A 19,026-nucleotide genomic window follows, 5' to 3' on the forward strand; every position below is an offset into this window, starting at 1 on the left:
AACAACAAACAACATATAACAACAATAACAAAGAATAATGTTTTTTGTTTTGTTGGAAGGGCGTCACTTTTCTTCTCACAAATGTCGTTATTATCTGTCTATTCCGAATAACGAATAGAGGATGTCTAGTCCTGTGGAGAATCTTTCTGTTGTCTAAATTCAAACGGACCAAAAAACAAAACAAAACAAAGTTGGATTGGATCATTAGCACGGGCAGCCGAAACCAAATTGGAAAAACTCAATTTGTATTGTCTATGTGATGATTATTATTGTTGTTGCACTTGGTTTTGTTGGAGGATAAGAAGATGAGAAATGTGTTATTTGTACTGAATGATGATGATGATCATTATTTGATAGTTGTCTTTATTTGCCATAATAATCAATAACAAGCAAGACTTATTATATAACGAGATCAATTTTGCAAAATCGAACCCAACCAAAACGAATGCTGCTGTTGCACCTGAGCTCCGCATTCACATTGTGCAACCAATCATATCACTTGAATCGAATTTTATTAAATTTTCCAACAACCAACCATTTATTTGTCCTGCTGATAATGGATAATTCTTTTGAAAAATCTATAAATAAACACACATTCACAGAGCTATCATGATGACAATCTAAGTGAATTATAAATAATTTTGCTAAACAAACTCAATTCACAATCAAATGAATGCTTTTCTATTGGCTTATTGTTGTCGGTTGGCAATAAATATGAATCCAATTCAGCATGATGATTGATTTAATTTGGCTACATTATTACTAGTGATGATGGTGATGATGCAATTTGCTATCACTGCAGTTGTCACTGTGGCCACCATCATCATCTTTTCTGTATTTTTGTTCCCCAGATGAAAACCGGCAAAGTTTTCGTTGGCTGTTGTTGCTGCTGAGAAATGTTTATCAAGCTAATTTATTGCAATTTTGTTTTTGGCTAATGTTCCAACAACAACATATCCCTAGGGCCATATATTATCAAAGTATATTTCCTTAGCATTTCTACTTAAAGTTGTTTTAGCCAGAACCAAATAGTGCAAGTAAGTAAAATATCAATGGCCATTCGCAAAATTATTCCCTCAAACGTTCTCATCATCATCATTAGATTCGAAAAAAGAGAAAAATTTTGTTTTTTGCTTCTTTAATTTGGATGGAATGAGAAAGGCCTGTAGAGAGACAGACACTTCATTTGATTGTTTGGCGAGAATATTCTCTAGATTTGATGTTCATGTGTGGCAGTGGCATTCAATACAATAATATCGACTAGAATGAAACGGTACCCAGATGTTTCCTTACGGACTCTTTTTATATATGTTTTAAGAGAGAATATTTTCATTCTTTCTTTAAGTGCGCGCATTTGCAGAAAATAAAAGAAATTTATAAATTTTATTCTCAATAAAAAACAGAATTTGGAAACGGATAATAAAAGTGTGCCCATAACACTAACATTCGGCATTAGTCGTTGAAACCCTCGTCGTTGACGGTGACAAACAAATCATCGATCGTGTTTGTGCGTGTCTCCCTGTCTGTTTTATGTGTGCGTGAAACTCTACGAAAATTCATTCATTTTTTCAAAATTGCCACCATAAGCAAAAAAGGTCATCTATTTTCATTGTTCCTCATCATTCGCAAAACGAAACATCGGCCTTTTTATCTCTTGTTGGTGTTTGGTGATTTTCAATGCGAAAGATTAAACAACAACAATCTCTCTTTTTAGTTTTATTTGATTGTAAGTTTTTTTCCTTTTTTCTCTATACCTTGATTGATTAACCATATGAAGACAAATAATATTCTCGAGAAAAATTGAAAGGTTTTTTTAAAAAAATTTCTTGGAAACTGAATCGTCATTATTAGATCCCCTCATATCTTGTAACAATTGGGCATTGAATAATTGAATAACTGAATAATTGATAAAAAACAATCAATACTAATGGATTGATCAGTAATTCATCATCAATATTCAAGTATCCTTTATCTCTAAATACATCTTTCAATAATAAGTTGCAAAATGGCACTATTTTGCAATTTGATTTGTCTGGTGATGGTTTACTTTGTTTATTGAACTTTATAACCTCACAATACTCTCTGTTCAAGTCTGAATTGGATCAATTTTTTCTGCTTTCATCTCATCTACATTATCGATTATGCCAAGTTATTCCCCGAATATATTTTTAGAACCGGAATCTTTTCGTTTCCCTCTTTGAAAAGTGAATTGGAATCAAACTCGAACAACACACACGTATACAACATGGGCTTAGTTTGGAGAAAACAAAGTTTGTCAATATAATTCTCTATGACAGCCAGCCATGAATTCTAACTAAATTAAGAAAAAAGTTGATTGAAATTGAATTTCAAAATTTTTCTCCTGCATTCAACACATATCCCCCTTGAAACTAATTTATTCTTATTATTTTTCCGCAATTTTCGGTTGCCTTTTTCACTTGTTCTGTCTGGATCGTCATTGCTTGTTTCTACTCTTGTCTTCTTTCATCATTTTCGTTTGTTCACCTTTGTTAGTTCTGGATCAATAGTTATCCAACAATGGCCGTGTTTCGATTTTGTTTCTTCTTTTCTTTCCATATATTTTCATTGTTATTCGGGTTTTCTTTCAAAAACATTTATTGTATGGAATATGAATTCTTTCCTGTTTCGGGTTAGTTTGCCGTTTTATAAATAGCAACTTTTGTTCTGTTTGTTCAGTATGGCTAATTCCTTATTATGATTAATCTTATGTATAAAATGAGTAAGGAATGAAATCTAGTTGATCATAAGGCATGTTTGGTCATTATGTTTTGATCGATGTTGTGGGCCATCATGATCGTTGTAAATAAAACATGGTTGCATAATTGATACAGCAATATGACAGCTTCATTTTTGCTTTGCTTCACCAATTCTTCAGTGTATTCTCTGTCGGAAATTATTTAATATATTCTTTGGAAAGGGATCACCATAATTCTTGATTAGATGAGAAAAATGGAATATTCTTTTTCATTCTTGTTTATGATTCGACATTAATATTGATTAAGCCAAACCTAACAAAATGAAACAAAATTCTCAATGCTCAATTTTATTTGTCTGTGGTGGCTGCTGGATAGGAATACTTTGTATATAAATATCAATTACCAATGACGTTGCCCACGTCTTTCTCAATAAGATTCTCGATAAGTCTAATTAGCTAAATTCGTTTTATCATTTGTTCACTGCTATGACATTTTATTCTGTTGATAATTGTTTCATTTTCTAACAAACCTAATATGAAATCCGATCGTGACGAGAGGATTTGTTTGCTATTTATACCTCCTGTCATGAGATTGATTATATCCTTTGCAATAGAATTCTTTAATTGAATTTTGGTTTCAACTTTTTTCATTAAATTCATCTGCTACGACAGACTAAAACTTGGGATCCTATTTCAATTAAATTTCAAGAATCCATTGACAATATAAATATGCAAAAACTTTTTAGGAATTTGCAACTTTGTGCTTTTTGTTGTTTGTAAAGCAAAATCTACGTCATGCCTAGAGCTGGTCGTGGGTAATATGTATCGTGATTTAGTCATTTGATAGAAAATGTTTCTTTCTACTCTGAATGAAAAGCCGAAATTCAAGTACATGAACCATGTTGGAATATTGTTATTTGTGGTCAATGCGATTGTCATTGTATAATAAATAGAATATTGCCATTGGTCATGAGGAGAAATGAAACGGTAATTGAATTTCCATTAATAGCCATTCGATTCAATACATCCATTGAAATTGTCAAAGGAAGAATCAATAATCGATGAACCGAATCAAATATAAAATGCAATCATTGCCAGTCGACTGAGTGACTATGATTCCATCTCAAATAAACCAAAAACAACTTCTATCTTTTTCAATCACTCAATTCCATTTTCAATCATTTCATTTGTTTGCCTCGAATAAATCAATCATTCGATTGGCTAGCAAAATTCAACTATTATTACATCCAAAAATTGCTGTTTTAAACAAATGAAATCCATTTTTTGTTGATTAATATTATTTTCAAAATTGATTGCGTGATTAACTTATTTAGACTATTTTTCAAACCAAAATGTTGAAATTTGATGAGTTGAAACTTTGCATTTAGTTCATTAGAATATATTTCATAGATCCCATTTCATTTTTTTCAAAATATAAACAATGCATTATCATGATAATCATGATGGCTTCTAAACCAAAATTATAATCTCTTTCCATACAGAATTGGATCCATTAACTTGGTTTGTTCGTAAATATTGCCTGTCAGTGCAAATCATCATAATATTAGTCTCTCGACTCTTTTCGGTTGAACGAATGATAATTTGATTGGTTCGTACACCTTAATGTTTTTCAATCATCTTTTGTCTTTTGTCTTTTTGTTCTCAATCCATCTAATCATTGACTTGATTGTTTTTCTGCTCAAAACCAATTGTCTGGTTCGAAATGAAAAAATTATTCATCATGATGATGATGGTGATGAGGCACACATCAATGTCATTGTCGATTTCCATAGCCATATCGTTGAAATTCAAATGTGAATGGTGAAAATCGTGATTGGTTTTCCTTTTCTTTTCATCCATATGGAAATATTTATCGATAAATGAATAAATGATGATCAATTGATTGAACAACATCAATTTGTTCATCCATGTTTTTTTTATTGAATACTCGTATCAATAACGATTATAATTTCACCATAGTCCTGTGAGCAAGATGAAGAAATAAATCCAAAACAACGAGACAGATGTGCACCGGATTCAAAGATTGGTGTTTTGTTGTTATTCGGTCCCATTAGACCCAAACACGCCAAACACATTGTTTGGAAAAGAAAAAAAACGAGGACCATATACAATTGAAATGTGTGGCGTGATCAAATAAATTATTCAACACAACATCAAACATCTAAAACACATCCATAACATGACCAACAGAATAAATAAAATATGTTTTAACAACAACAAAAATAAAAAATCAATGAAAAATTGATTCTCTTTTCGCTCATATGGAAAATAATCGAATATCGCTGTTTAGGGAAATTTAAAAATTCTTGTCATACTTTCCCTAGAACTGACAATAGCCTAATAGATTTGCATGTTAAGTTGTGCTTTAATGTATATTTGTATCATGTTCACTGTGTGGATGGCAAGACAAATATCAATAATGTTTCAATAAATAGGTTTTTTTATTATTATCATCATCTCTGGAAAGGTCTCTGCCAAATTTTATTCGTTTGATCTGGTTTTTGTTGTTTGTTGCATAGCCATTCTTTTTATGAGTTGATGATGTTACATAATGTTTTTTCTCCAAGGGTTCCAAGCAAAACAGCAATAATAACTATCCAGATGATGATGAAAATTTGGCAAATGAAATTATTGTTGTTATTATTATGATGCCTTATTTTTATTAACATCTTTTTCATTAAACTCATAAAAAATTGAAACGAAACAGAACAGGAATTTTCCATAACCCATGATTCCTTGATAATGCTGTTGTTAATAAGAATTAAGTGATAACGTTAATGATTATTATAATCATAACAATAACGGTAAAAAATTATTACAATCACCATAATCATTATTTGCTTGGTTGATTTTGATCATCATCAAATGATGATTCTTTTCAAAAATGAATCCATTTTAGATTGCATTAGCTCAAGATTGATATGGAGAGCCCGTATCCGGAACGGTTGTTGATTTAAAATTTTTTCATCATAATTACTTTGCTGAGAACGGAAAAACCTGAGGCCAATGTTGAGAAGCAGAATGATTCCGTTTTGTTTAGTTGGTGGTTGCGTGCCAAAATAATAATAATTGTGTTTGGAAGTAAAGCAACTCTTGCTTTGGTCCATTTTATCGTTGGTAAATATGATGTGTGATTGATCACGTTCATTGTTTGATTTTTAATTGGATTAGATATGATTTTGGTTGTGTTTACTCTCCACACTGGAATCCATGTCCATTTGTTATGATGCAAATTGTGAAAAAATCTCTGATAATAACCATTCTTTGCTGGTTGGATATGAAAGCTGATTATAATCTTTTTTGATTGTTTTTCTTTCTTCCCAAGTTTCTGTATGATTATCGATTCTGATCACAATTTGCAAATTGACTTGAACAATCCATTCTTGTTTGATCACTTTTGAATAATTTCTTTTTTTAGAAAACATTCGATGGTGTTATTATTTGAAAAAAGAAAAGATTCTCTACAGCAACACTGTTATTGCATCGTTTCATTCAATTTATTCTTGAAATAACACTAATGAGCACGATTTGGAGTGAATCGATTTTGTTTTGTTTCACTAATATCCACTATATGGTTGTTAATGATGTAGATGGAAAAGGAGAATATAAACTTATTTAATGTAGCAAAAAGATTCTGAAAATCCTTAACAAATGAATTTTCTCCATCACTACATTTCGTTGACAAAATTGAAATGGATGAAAATTAATCGAATTTTTCAACAGACAAAAATGAAATTCAAAATCTTTTACAAATTCAAAATCCAAAACATTAAATTCTTTTCTTGAAAATAGAGCTTTAGGACATGAATAATGGCAATTCTTTTTTGTTTGGGCTAATAAATAATAAACAAACCAAATAGAAGAAATTGCGATCATTATGAATTGCCTAGACATTTATCATTGCTATTCATGTCTTACTGAATTGTTCTTTTTTTGTTTGTTTGTTGGCCGCATTGTTATTTCCGTTAGGCTTGAGGCTAGAAAAGAGCAGACATTTGACTTGTTCAATGTATATTCTGTCTCTATCTGTATAGCTGACAACACACTATATAAACTAATAAAGCAATTGATTGTAAACATGTTTGTTGTTGTTTCTCAATGAGATCAATTACTCATTGATCAACTTTGTTGTGAAACAGATATGTCCAACACATTATCCTTGTTGTTGTTTTTTGGCTGACATTTTGACAAACGATTATTCCATACATTCAAAACATTTGCTTAGTCAGATTCAGTGCTATTTGCTATGTGGCAAAATTGATCAAATCAACAAAGGCAGAACCAAATTATCAACTTGAAAGAATCTTTCGTTTGTTTGTTTGTTTGTCCCAAATGACTTTATTTTTGTTTGATTTCTTTTCTTTTGATCATTTGAAAAAATGAAACAATTGCTAGGTTTTCCATACACCTGCAACCAATCAATCGAAAATCAATCGATCAATGTTGATTGAAATGGAAAACTTTAGTGTTGTTATAATGATGTATGCATGTGATTCATGCAAAAATCATTGGAACAAACATAAGAATGTAAAGATATAAATTGCAAGCAATAAATCATTTCGTTCATCTTATAACCACCAAATTCAATGCATTTTGAAAAATAATCATAATGATGCTGATGAACCCTAATATGGATGAGTTTATTATCTGTTTCAATATCTTGACTGAAATAAATGTCTATATTGACATGCTCACAAATAGCCAATTCAAGTGTGAAATGGGTGTTGAATAAATTTAAATTTTTCCAGCACAACTACACAACTACAACTCCACACTCATTCCACATTTAAAATTCTGTAAATGAAAATTCCTGACTTAAATATTTTATTTGTTGGTTGGTTCGTGTGTCATGTCTCTCTGGCCGAGATGTTGAAATTAATTAAATTTTAAAAATCATTAAAATTTTATTGAAATTCAAATCCAAACTTTTGCTCATGTGATGATGGTGGTTTTCGCGAACAAACAACGCAAAAATTATTCCATCATGAAATTGAACTTTTTGCTGAATCAAATGAAATGTTGAATTAATTTTACCTTTTTCATTCCTCCGATGACATGGCAGCAAGAATTTGGTTCATCTTTTGTTTGATTCAATTTATTTTTCTCTTCCATATTCCGGCCACCTTTACCAAATAACCGTCATGGCAAAATAATATAATTTTCTCGCAGTTTCAGTTTTTGCTTTATGTAAATTGAACACAAATGTGCCAAAATAACCAAATAATAGACAATCACAAGAGAAAAGTATGATATATTTTAAAGCCTTTAGGGTGATGCTAAATCAAGTAAAAAAGAAATCTCAGAATTTAGATAGTGGCAAATGATCTTTCATCTTGTTTTGCAGCAGAATAAATTTTCCATTTTCTCCTGATGATCCTGTCAATTTGTTTTGCAGCAATGGCAACAACAAGAGAGAAAATAAATTGATGATCAGCATTTGATTGTTGCCGTTTTGGGCCGAAATCATCATGTCGATGGGAACAAAACAAATCGAAGCAAAGATTTATTTTGATATGAATATTATGGCCTTTCTCCCCATGTGTCATCTCCATCATGGTGGTGTTTGTATTTGCAACAACAACAATAATTTGGTTCCCATGTTGTCAATTCCGATTTTAAATAAATTCGGTCGATTTTTGTTTTATGTTTCATGTTGGAATGGGCGCAAACAATTCATTCGTCAGTCAGTTCAAGCATCAGCCATTGTCATGAAATATTTATATTGCGCACAAAAGACATCTGTTTAACAAAACAAAATTATCTTTTTTCGCATTCATTCGTGGAATTTTTCCTCATTTTCAAAACACACAATGCATTATGATTGGGAAAGAATTTACCAAATTTGCTCTTCACTGCCTTTATTCATCGTCATTTGCATTTCATTTTCACAATGATAATAACTGAATTAAAGAAATGTTTTCATCATTCTCTCAAAACAAAATTCTTACTTAAATTTTATTGGCAAATGCAATTTGTATCAATTTCACAAATAATTTCAACTTTCATTTTAATGTTCATTTCTCTCATTTGCAGGGCAAAACAAAAACATGCAATCCAAATAATAATGTATGCTTGGGGCCATATAGCCATATAGCTTCCAATCACTTGCTCCTCTCACATCATTTGTGAGAATCTTTTTGTTGAAGAGATTCGCTATTAGAGAAATTCATCAGAATTCTTCTCATCTCCTATTTTATGATCTTATTTCCTCTTGAAATTTGTGATTTTTTTTTGTTGAAATATTTGTAAAGTTTGTTTAAGTGGAAATATAGAGAGAGAGAATTGTTTAAGGAAAAAATAACGTTAGTCGTTGCAAGTACTACACGATCAACTAGAGGATGGTGGCAATCAAAATAAAGAATTTATTAAATGGGTAATGTCCAAACAATCATATCAAATCCAAATTGAAAAACGGCCAATTTTTTATTTGTCATGTCCACAAACACACTCTTTTCACTTTTTTTTAAAAAACTGCAATTTGATTTCGAGCAAAGTGAAAAAATGGTTCCGTTTTTGCTGGCACAGAAAATGGCGTGATATTGGGTCATCATTTTGTTTCATTTTGTTTGGTTTTGTTCTCACATGACATGGATACTTGGTTGCTTGATTCATTTTTATCGAAAATCCTTGAAATGAGATTATATTTTTATTAAGGCAGTTAGTTGGATAGATGTTGTATGATATAAATGGACATTTTATTTTTGTTTCAAAAATGGAATAAAATATTATCATCATTGTTTTGATCATGTCCAAAAATGAAACAAAATGACTTTTTCACATGTTATCGATATCAAGATTGTTTGGAATTAAATTTGGCTTGTTCCCCTGATGATATATCTATAATCCTTGTTATTGATGGTGATAATGACTAAAGGGAATAATATCTATAAATTTCAAAACTGTCATAATACTTTCTCGGGTGAAATAATTCAAAGGCAAGAAAAAAGGTTTTTTCCAATTACATTTTTTGCATCATAAATAAGTGGATGACTTGCTTTTTGTTGTTGATTGCTTCTGAAGCGTTTGAAACAATATCTAATTCCCATATCTAAATCCCATATAACAAATGACCCAATGACATTGAATTTGATCATAGTCCAACTTTTCTGTTTCCATTCGATTACATCATTAGTATTGTGTAACAATTCAGTTGTTTTAAAAAACTTTTTGTTTTATTTAAAAAAATGAAATAATCATGATTGGGAGGTCATTTTTTACCCGAGGAACAATTATCAAGTTGCCCGTTAATTAACTGGTCAAGTGGGGTAGTGATTGTGAATGAATAAAGTTTATCAAATCAAATTGCAATGCTAATTAATCGATTTTTTTCATTTTGCTTTGTTCATATAGAAAGTTTTCACTACACACGACTTCTATCTGGGAATTGCTTGAAGGCAACAATCAATCGAAACAGTGAAATCATTAGCTGAATGAATTTGCATCGATAATTTGGATATTTTATATTTTCAGTGAAATTAGCATATCCAACAATGATCTTATCAATCAATATTTCTTCTTCAAATAAAAATATATAGATTCTATCAACAACAATCAAAAAGAGAATATTGTGCGTGTCTTTCCTACTTTCATGAATATTCCATGTTTATTCGCCCTGTATGATTAATAACCATTTTTATATCAACCAGACAATAGTGAAAGTAAATCCCCAAAACAAAAGAAATTTTAATGGATGGATCGATGAGCAACAACAATTCTGTTATAGTTTTGACATATAAAAATTAATAAATATTGATTGTAACAAACAATCATATTATGCTATTACTAACTTGAAACTAAAGTCAACACAACATTGTTGTTGCCATCTAGAGCTTCTCAGCTTTATATTCACTCATTATGGATATTAACGATCAAAACAATATTGATGATGAACAATCAACACAGCCAAACCTATCATCAACATCCAATGATATTCAAATCAATCAAAAACAATTCACTTCACTTAATAGTAAACAACAAGCAATGGCAACCAAAATTAATGGTGGTGGCGCTACAGATGACGATAATGTTGGTGATCCATCCATCATCAATCAGTCGACCAATGCAAAAATCGAATCCATTCAATTAAAGCCACCATCATGCAAAATGTCATCCAATCTTCCGCCACATCATCATATACGGGGTGATGATACGCATGAATTGGAAAACACTAGCGGCGCGGATAACTTTAAATCGTCTCGGAGAAGTTATTATTCCGATTCCTCTGATCGAACCAAATTACCGATTCATCAACGTATTGTGGCCTATCTGCGTGTCAAATCTCGTCTATTATCGTGCAGTCTATATTTTCTTGTTATATTTTTATCGTTAGCCGTATTGTTTTCCATTGCAATTGTCATCTACCATTTATTGACCATTTATTACCATAGACAAACCATTTCCATCGACACCGGTGAGTTGTCAATGATTGTCTGCTTTCCGAAAATAACAAAATACTACCCATAACAGACAGTTGCGTTCCCATGAAGGTCACGTTGTGCCAAAAGTTTAACGTTCAGTATGCATATACAAAACTTCCAAATCGCTTTGGTCAAACGGATCAATCGATAATAAATGATAAATTAACATCCACTTATTCGACAATATTGGGCACCAAATGCTATACATTATTGCCTCTATTCTTATGCTCACAATTGGTGCCCAGATGCAATAGCAGTGGACATGCTGTACCAATGTGCAAACAAGTTTGTAAAGGTTTGTAAAGGTCTTCATCATTCCAATCACTCAACACTTTCCACTCAAACAGAATCCATACACCGATGTAGCTTTTTCCTCGATATATTCGATATTGAATGGCCCGATGAAATGGATTGTGACAAATTACCTGATAGTAATGATCCGGATATATGCGTTGGTAATCGTCGATCAATGGAATTAAATCAATTGGCAAATCGACATAGTAAGTTGTTATGCATGAATAAACCATTATACAGCCAAATTAGACAAGTCCAATTACAATCATTATGCATATTATGTTTTTGTTCACCTGTTTAGTCTAGCGAAACGTTTTTGTTTTGCATTTCAATTTCGTTCCAGTTTTGTTTATGACAGTCTGAATAATCGATATAATCGATACTTGAATGTTGTCAATGTTTTTGCTTTTCATTGATTTTAGTTTGCAAGGAAAATGGTTTCCGTTGTGATCATACCAGATGTATACCACCGAATTGGAAATGCGATGGTTATATGGATTGTAATGATTCGATGGATGAAAAACACTGTAATGAATGTCGAGATGATCAATTCTATTGTAGTCATGGTGTTTGTATTAATCGAAGCAACATTTGTGATGGCAAACCTGATTGTCCCGATGGTCGTGACGAACGACAATGCTGTATGTGTCATTATCATTAATAGATTTTCTTTGTTTCCTTTCTTTTATTTTCCTTTATCTTTTTTCTCTTATCAAAATCAATCTATTTTTTGCTACGAAAATGTAGTCCGTCTAAGCGATTCGATGGGTTTAAACGGCCAGGGAAAGTTACAGGTTTGGAATCCCATTCTTGGTAAATGGGATGAAATGTGTGGTGAAGATTGGCAAGTTCCTGAACAAAGTGAACAAGTTTGCCGGCTATTAGGATATCAATCATCAAATGAAACTAGATTACAAGATGAAACCTCAGATTTGCCTCGACAACGTCAATTCCACCATCATCAACGATCACCGAAACCATTACGTTTTTCTAGTCTATTGAATAGACAGGAGGATAAATGTAGAGATTCTGACACAAGTGTGCATATTAAGTGTCATCATTTCGAATGTGGACGATCATCACATTTTCATCAAAGACGACGTCGTAATACACGTATAGTTGGTGGGGAAGAATCTTATCCGGGTAAATGGCCATGGTTAGTTTCATTTCACGGTGGTCCGGCTGAAGTATTTTTCTGCGCTGGTGTTTTGATTTCCGAATGGTGGGTACTGACGGCTGCTCATTGTATTGGAACGTAAGTACACTGTTATTGTTATTGTAGTTTTTCTTTTGAAAATCATCGACCATAATTAGTAAGAACAATACTTCCGGGTGGACAATCAATCTGGGCGTAACACGGCGAACATCATCACCATTATTTGTGCGACAACGACAAGTTAGCAAATTGATCAAACATCCCGGCTTTCAAATGTCAATCGATTATTATTACTCGGATGATATAGCATTAGTATTGCTCAAAGACAAAGTAGAATTCGATGAATTTCTAAGACCTGTTTGTCTTCCGGCTAATTCCAGCGTTGAAGTTGCATCAGGTTTGTTTTGGCCTATAATTATGAAAATATCGCTTTGATTGTGTTTGTTCGTTGATGCATATCGACTAAACAACATAGGTACCAAATGTATGGTAATCGGATGGGGCAAAAAAATCCATGATGATTACGCTGATTATCAATCAGCCATTCATGAAGTCGAAGTGCCTATCGTAACCCATTGGAAATGCATCCAATGGTATGCCAAACAATTACCATATCATCCAATACCGACAACAATGGTCTGTGCCGGTTATGAACAAGGTAAAAAAGATGCTTGCCAAGGTGATAGTGGTGGACCGTTGTTGTGTAATAACCAAGATCAAAGCTGGTTTGTGGCCGGTATCGTATCGTGGGGCATCAATTGTGCCCAACCACAATTACCTGGAATCTATACCAATGTACCCAAGTATCTGAAATGGATTCAAACGACAACATCGAAGCATGGTAAACCCATTTCAATGGATACATCCTAACAACCATTCCACAATTTGCGAAGAGAGAAACCAATTTGCCTTACAAATTTCTCCTTCGCTCAACACCGGTTCATTTATAATCTTGGAATGCATTGGGCGGTCTATTGAACAATCAACGTTATTTTTGTTTGTTTTTGTTATTTTATACATTTTCTTTAGATTCTAAACAAAATCCTTTTCATTTATTACTTAATGTTTTGTTTTGCCATAAATGAACCAAACACACTAAAAACAATAGCAAATTGCATTCGATTCATAAAGAAATGAAGAGAATTTAATCAGATCAACAAATATATTCACTTTAAATGCTGAGCTTGTAAAAAAACAAACATCATTTGGGAGAATACATTGAGAAAAGAACAAGATATTTATCGAAAGGTTTTATAGCGAAGCAAAAAATTGCTTACCAATACAAAATGCGTGTAGGTGTTGGATGTTGTTTGAAGATGAAAAATAACACACATAGGGATTATTACTATTTTAGAATTTTCAATTTTTCCTGAACGCAATTGTCACAAGTGACATTCTTTTGGCTGTATCAACAATTCAATTACTGACTGTAATGATAGGAAATTGACAACAATTCTGTTATTAATAATGAAATGCACCCACTTCGAAACAAATAGACAATTGTAATTGTTCAATAAACCACGATCAAAACAAAAACAATATTTTCGCTCTTACATGACATCTACAGGGGATTTATGTTTAGAGAATATTGAACGAAAACAAATCTGATTAACTTTACAAATTTTTTGGTTGTGAATTCTTACTCACTTTCGTGCTGATCTGATCTTCCTCTATGTGAATGAACAACAAAACACTATATTTCACAAACACTAACTAACTAAACAAAAGATTCCTTTCTTTCTTTCAATTGCTATGTATGTCTTTTTTTAAATAAAATTGAAACAAACACACGATCAACACAAAAGATATTGTTGTTAATGTTGTCCAAAAAATCAAAAAACAGAACTTATTCCTCAAATCATTATTTGCTTGTAATTAGCTGAAACCATTTTTCTATTTCCAAACATAAATATTTTCATTGCAAAAACCCAAACAATATTGATTCACTTTTGAAAAGAAAAACATATTTATTACATGATTATGATTTATTTTTCTTTTCTTCTTCCCAGAAATAAATGAATGAACCATTTTATTCAATTATTCTACTATAACTTGAGCACATATCTATGAATGTCATTAAGAATGAGAATATTTTCCAATTTATTATCGCCAACAATAGGAAAAATGAACGAATTCTCCAGAATTTCGCATAATTTTATCATATGGCCTTTTTCCGAAATTTTCTAATGGAAAATGACTTGCAAATCATTTTCTTTGATAGATTTGGTTTTGTTTTTTATTTTGACACTTTCGTTTGATTTTATGTTTTAGATAAAAACAATGACGATGATCATTTTGGATTGTCTTCCAAAAACAGCATTTCGTGCTCCATTCATACCTTTTTTCTTTTCTTTTTTGTCATAGACTAAATATAAAACAAAAGTCATTTGATGCAACAACAACAAAAACGAGAGAAAACCGTCATTTAGAAAAACAATGCAAAGTAAAAAAAGATTTATTTGTCATGAAATGTGATCTGGCTTGTTGAATGAAACAAAATCGATATAGGGATCAATAGCCACAGTGAAGCAAACAACAACAAAATGATGTTAATGCTGTCAAACAGGAGTGACTGATTTTTCATCATCAAAGTTGATCACTGATTTTTTGGTAGGTGTTTTTTTGGGAAAAAGTTTCGAATGACCTAGATATTGAACATATCATATGACATTTGATTTGTTGAAATCGCGCAAATAATTCATTATCCTAATGATGTTGTGGGGATTAGAGAGCACACTGCACATTCAGCCAATAAGTTCAAGTTGGTCAGTTCTTTTGCCAATTAATAATGGAAAAAATCCCTTTACTCGATTGGCAATTATAATTCAATCTCATAATGATCATTTCATTTAGTTTTTCCCTAGTCGGTCAATCTCCATAATTGATATAATCGATATATATCGGCCAGCCGATAAAGTTTATTGATTGAATTGGTGTAATTTGCAAAAATGAAACGAAAAGGTCATTGTTTGATTTGTGTTTGTTGATGATCATCATCATTATAAAAATGTACATTACCAACATTGATCGATCAATAGATGATTTGTTGTTTGTTTATTTATTTTTGCAATGTTTGTTTGCAAAAAGGGACAAATCGTGTTTGTTCGATCGTAATAAATCGTCAATAATAAAGTTCAAGTGCGCGCTTATTCAGGCTAACCTTATTAGCGAATTAAAAGGTTCGACTGAGGTAAAATACACAAATCGAATAAGAAACAAGCAACAACAAATTTAACATCATTTTTCTTGCCATATTTGATGAGAAAAATTGCAATATTAATGATGACGATGACATCAATTCATCGAAATTGTATACGAAAATTATATCAATGGAATATGCATGAGAAAAACGACATAAATCTTGATATAAATGACTTTCATTTTGGTTTCTATGCCATCGCTGGCTGATCGATAATAATTATTATTATGCGGAATATTCAACAATACATTTATTGCCAATTTATTTTATTTGAATTTCAAAATATTCTTATGGTTCTGTCTGGCTCTCAATTCAAATGAAAAGACATTAATGAGTAGGCAATCAATGATATGGTTACCTTCATTTTACTAGACAACTGAGCATGATTCCATACAATCATTCGGATTCGTTTGAGTAGATTTTTTGTTGCTATTTCATTCATTGGGTCGGTTTTGGCACTCGAGGTTGATCCAACACAATGGCAATTTATTCATTGATATTCATATTGGTCATCAGTTTGCATTGGACCAATAATGTTTTATGCGAGGATAATTCTACCAGCGATGCAAATGAGAATTGTATATGTGATGTTAGATACTTTGGTCAGTATTGTGGTATAACATTGAATGAAAAATCAACCAAAAACCAATGCAATAAAGACATGTATTTCTGTGGTAAATCTAATCTCAAATCGGCAGCAGTATTATTAAAAACATGCAAAATGGATTGTGATCAACAATTGAACGGAGGTTAGTGATGTCATAATCTAATGATTTATTAACGTTATTTCATATCCCAAAAGGAAATGCCTGCTATCAAAATGTGAAATGTCTATGTCCACCGGAATTACAACGCAAAAAGAAATATTGTGGCAGCGAACTGACCGGCGTGGATTGTCAACCCAATATCGTTTACCGTTGTCCGATGGTACGCCGTTATCAAGCTAGCCCTGAAGATGCTTGCCCATTCGGTTGTGAAAATGGAAAGTGCGTGACAGCAGCAAAGTAAAGAATATCACCATGATATTGATAATCCAGTCATAGTTACAAATTGATAATTATTAGATTTACATTTGCAATTTATTAAATAAAGATTATGCGATTATCATTTCCATTGAATGTTTTCGTTTTGTTATAATTTTGTTTGGTTGGAGCATGTTTCAACTTGTTAATCAGATCATTGCATTTGCTGTTGAATAATGATAATAAAATAATGTTCTATTCCCAATTCAACATGATGACCACTAATCAACTAATAAGATATTCAATCAGTGCCAAACCACAAATTACATAATACATGTAACTTCCTCATTTTGCTGTGAATGATCAATCAATAGTTTCTGATTGATGAATATTTTGAAAGGATTGGTCTTTTGCTTCAAACAGCAACTATAGTAAATATTGCAAACTATTTTTTACACCTTGTTCTTGTCGGCTGTTCAATTGACGACAAACATCTCCTTTGATTGATGATGATTTTTGTTGTTGTTGCTGTTGAATGGCTTATTTGGATCTAACAGGTGTCAGGTATTGCATGTTCATGTAGGTAACTTTTAATTTTGTTTTCCCTCCAAACGATAAAGGCTGCAATTGTTTTGTTTTGTTTTGTTTTGTTTTGTTTTGTTTTGTTTTTGTTCATTTTGTTTTCGATTTCATTTGTAAACTCTATAATTTCGATTCGACCTGCAATCATATCTCCAATGATCTTGTTCTCTCTCTCTCTAAGCTGGCTTGTTCGGTTTGTCTGTACAAATCAATTATCAAGTTAACAATTATCTATGTCGTAACATATAGTTACCAGGATCTGATCTACTTTCAGTTTTATTGAAATTTAATTAAAAATTTCTTGTTTTTTCCATGTTGAACAAAACAGGGATAAATAAATCCCATCTCACTTTGTAGCCGTGTTATCCGATCTCCACAAACAAAGCCGACATATTGTTCCGGCTCAATGTGAACATTATCTCTCTCTGGGTTTTTTGCTAATTTTATTTGTTTGAAGCAAAAAACAAAAAACTCTAATCAATCAAAACAACTAAGCAAAATGGAAAAAACCAATCATGATGATAAATTTAGTCTCAGCCTATTTGGATTTTTTCGATTCAAAACAAAAAAGTAGCAAAAGAAGATTTTCTAATTAAACAATCTGGTTTTGAAATGGGGAAAAACTCCAGCAAAATAACCATTTTTCCTCCATCAAGCAACAACAAAAGTGAACAACTGTAAGGAAATGTTTGCTTGCTACCATCCTTTTTCCAGATAGGTATGGAGAGTGAACAAATTAAGTGCAAAGGAAAATGCATATATTTGAATCAAATCAACAGACACGATAATTCATCGATTAATCGAATATCACACCTTGATTTGATGGAAATCATGCACATCATTTTCTCACTCACCGTCATCATCATCATTGAATGAAAATGAGATTTATTCAGTGGGAAAAAAATTTTCATTTTTTCAATCAATCGATTTGTATGGTAGGTATTCAATATTCACGAAAAATCAAAGCAAAACTTTTCAATATCCGGGTTGGAAAGAGATATTTCATAGATTGGTGGTTTCAATTCAATCCATAATGATGGTGATTATTTTTGTTATTCATGACAAGTTATCTCAATATGATTCATATCAAACAAAACAAAATTAGATATGCCATCATTATCATTCAAATCATAATCACATAATCAATCAATACAATGGCCCAACAAAATCTCCCCGAAAATGTTTGTTTCAGGTCAATTTGATTTTCATGTTTTTGTTTGTTGACAACAACTAATATCATCATGTCAACTTTGTTGTTTATTTATTTGTTGTTCCTGGAAATGGATAGTAATAGTTCCCGAAATTAAAGAAAATTCATCCATTTAGCGCGCAACAGTTGTTTGCTGTTGTTGGGTAATTAATTTCCCTTTTCATTTCATTTTGAATTGAAATTTTCTTCAAAATACACAGATAAAATGCATTAAACAAAATGATTTAATACACGGCAATTACCTGATGATCATCTTTCTTTTCATGCATGAAATTAATATGATCACGCTCTCTACTCTGTTGTATGCTGATAAAGATGATTACCGAGTACGAACATCTTACTTTTTATTTATTTTATTTCCGTTTAATTTTTATCGCCCGAGCATTACTATGATTGCATTACGACCATCATTGAAATATTGAGTCATCTCATTGCATCAAGAGAACAAAACAAAACTGAAATGTTGCAA

General features: G+C 31.7%; 2 protein-coding genes across 2 annotated transcripts; both read left to right on the forward strand.

Annotated features, from left to right (window-relative positions):
- The first annotated feature begins 1,439 nt into the window (after window positions 1-1,439).
- On the forward strand, window positions 1,440-13,709 carry Corin (corin serine peptidase). Its single transcript, XM_027340169.2, has 8 exons — window positions 1,440-1,726; window positions 10,088-11,147; window positions 11,204-11,449; window positions 11,502-11,654; window positions 11,871-12,089; window positions 12,196-12,703; window positions 12,763-13,001; window positions 13,080-13,709. The coding sequence occupies exons 2-8, from the start codon at window positions 10,592-10,594 to the stop codon at window positions 13,472-13,474; spliced, it is 2,316 nt and encodes a 771-aa protein (XP_027195970.2). The 5' UTR covers window positions 1,440-1,726; window positions 10,088-10,591; the 3' UTR covers window positions 13,475-13,709.
- A 2,431-nt stretch (window positions 13,710-16,140) lies between these two features.
- Window positions 16,141-16,916, forward strand: LOC113790499 (uncharacterized). The gene is made up of 2 exons (XM_027340174.2): window positions 16,141-16,552; window positions 16,606-16,916. The coding sequence occupies exons 1-2, from the start codon at window positions 16,282-16,284 to the stop codon at window positions 16,809-16,811; spliced, it is 477 nt and encodes a 158-aa protein (XP_027195975.1). The 5' UTR covers window positions 16,141-16,281; the 3' UTR covers window positions 16,812-16,916.
- Window positions 16,917-19,026: the final 2,110 nt, after the last annotated feature.

The sequence above is a fragment of the Dermatophagoides pteronyssinus genome, unplaced genomic scaffold, assembly GCF_027571235.1.
Source record: "Dermatophagoides pteronyssinus isolate colony J.1.1.1.1 unplaced genomic scaffold, Derpt_VIB-CSIC_2022.12 sq0057, whole genome shotgun sequence".
NCBI lineage: Eukaryota > Metazoa > Arthropoda > Arachnida > Sarcoptiformes > Pyroglyphidae > Dermatophagoides > Dermatophagoides pteronyssinus.

What these genes read in the sequence shown, in the direction of transcription:
- Corin (XM_027340169.2), top strand. Translation starts at nt 10,592, where the DNA reads ATGGATATTAACGATCAAAACAATATTGATGATGAACAATCAACACAG. An exon ending in GTGCAAACAAGTTTGTAAAG is followed by an intron (nt 11,450 to 11,501) that starts GTTTGTAAAGGT and finishes CCACTCAAACAG; the next exon opens with AATCCATACACCGATGTAGC. An exon ending in TCGTGACGAACGACAATGCT is followed by an intron (nt 12,090 to 12,195) that starts GTATGTGTCATT and finishes ACGAAAATGTAG; the next exon opens with TCCGTCTAAGCGATTCGATG.
- LOC113790499 (XM_027340174.2), top strand. Translation starts at nt 16,282, where the DNA reads ATGGCAATTTATTCATTGATATTCATATTGGTCATCAGTTTGCATTGG. An exon ending in TGATCAACAATTGAACGGAG is followed by an intron (nt 16,553 to 16,605) that starts GTTAGTGATGTC and finishes ATATCCCAAAAG; the next exon opens with GAAATGCCTGCTATCAAAAT.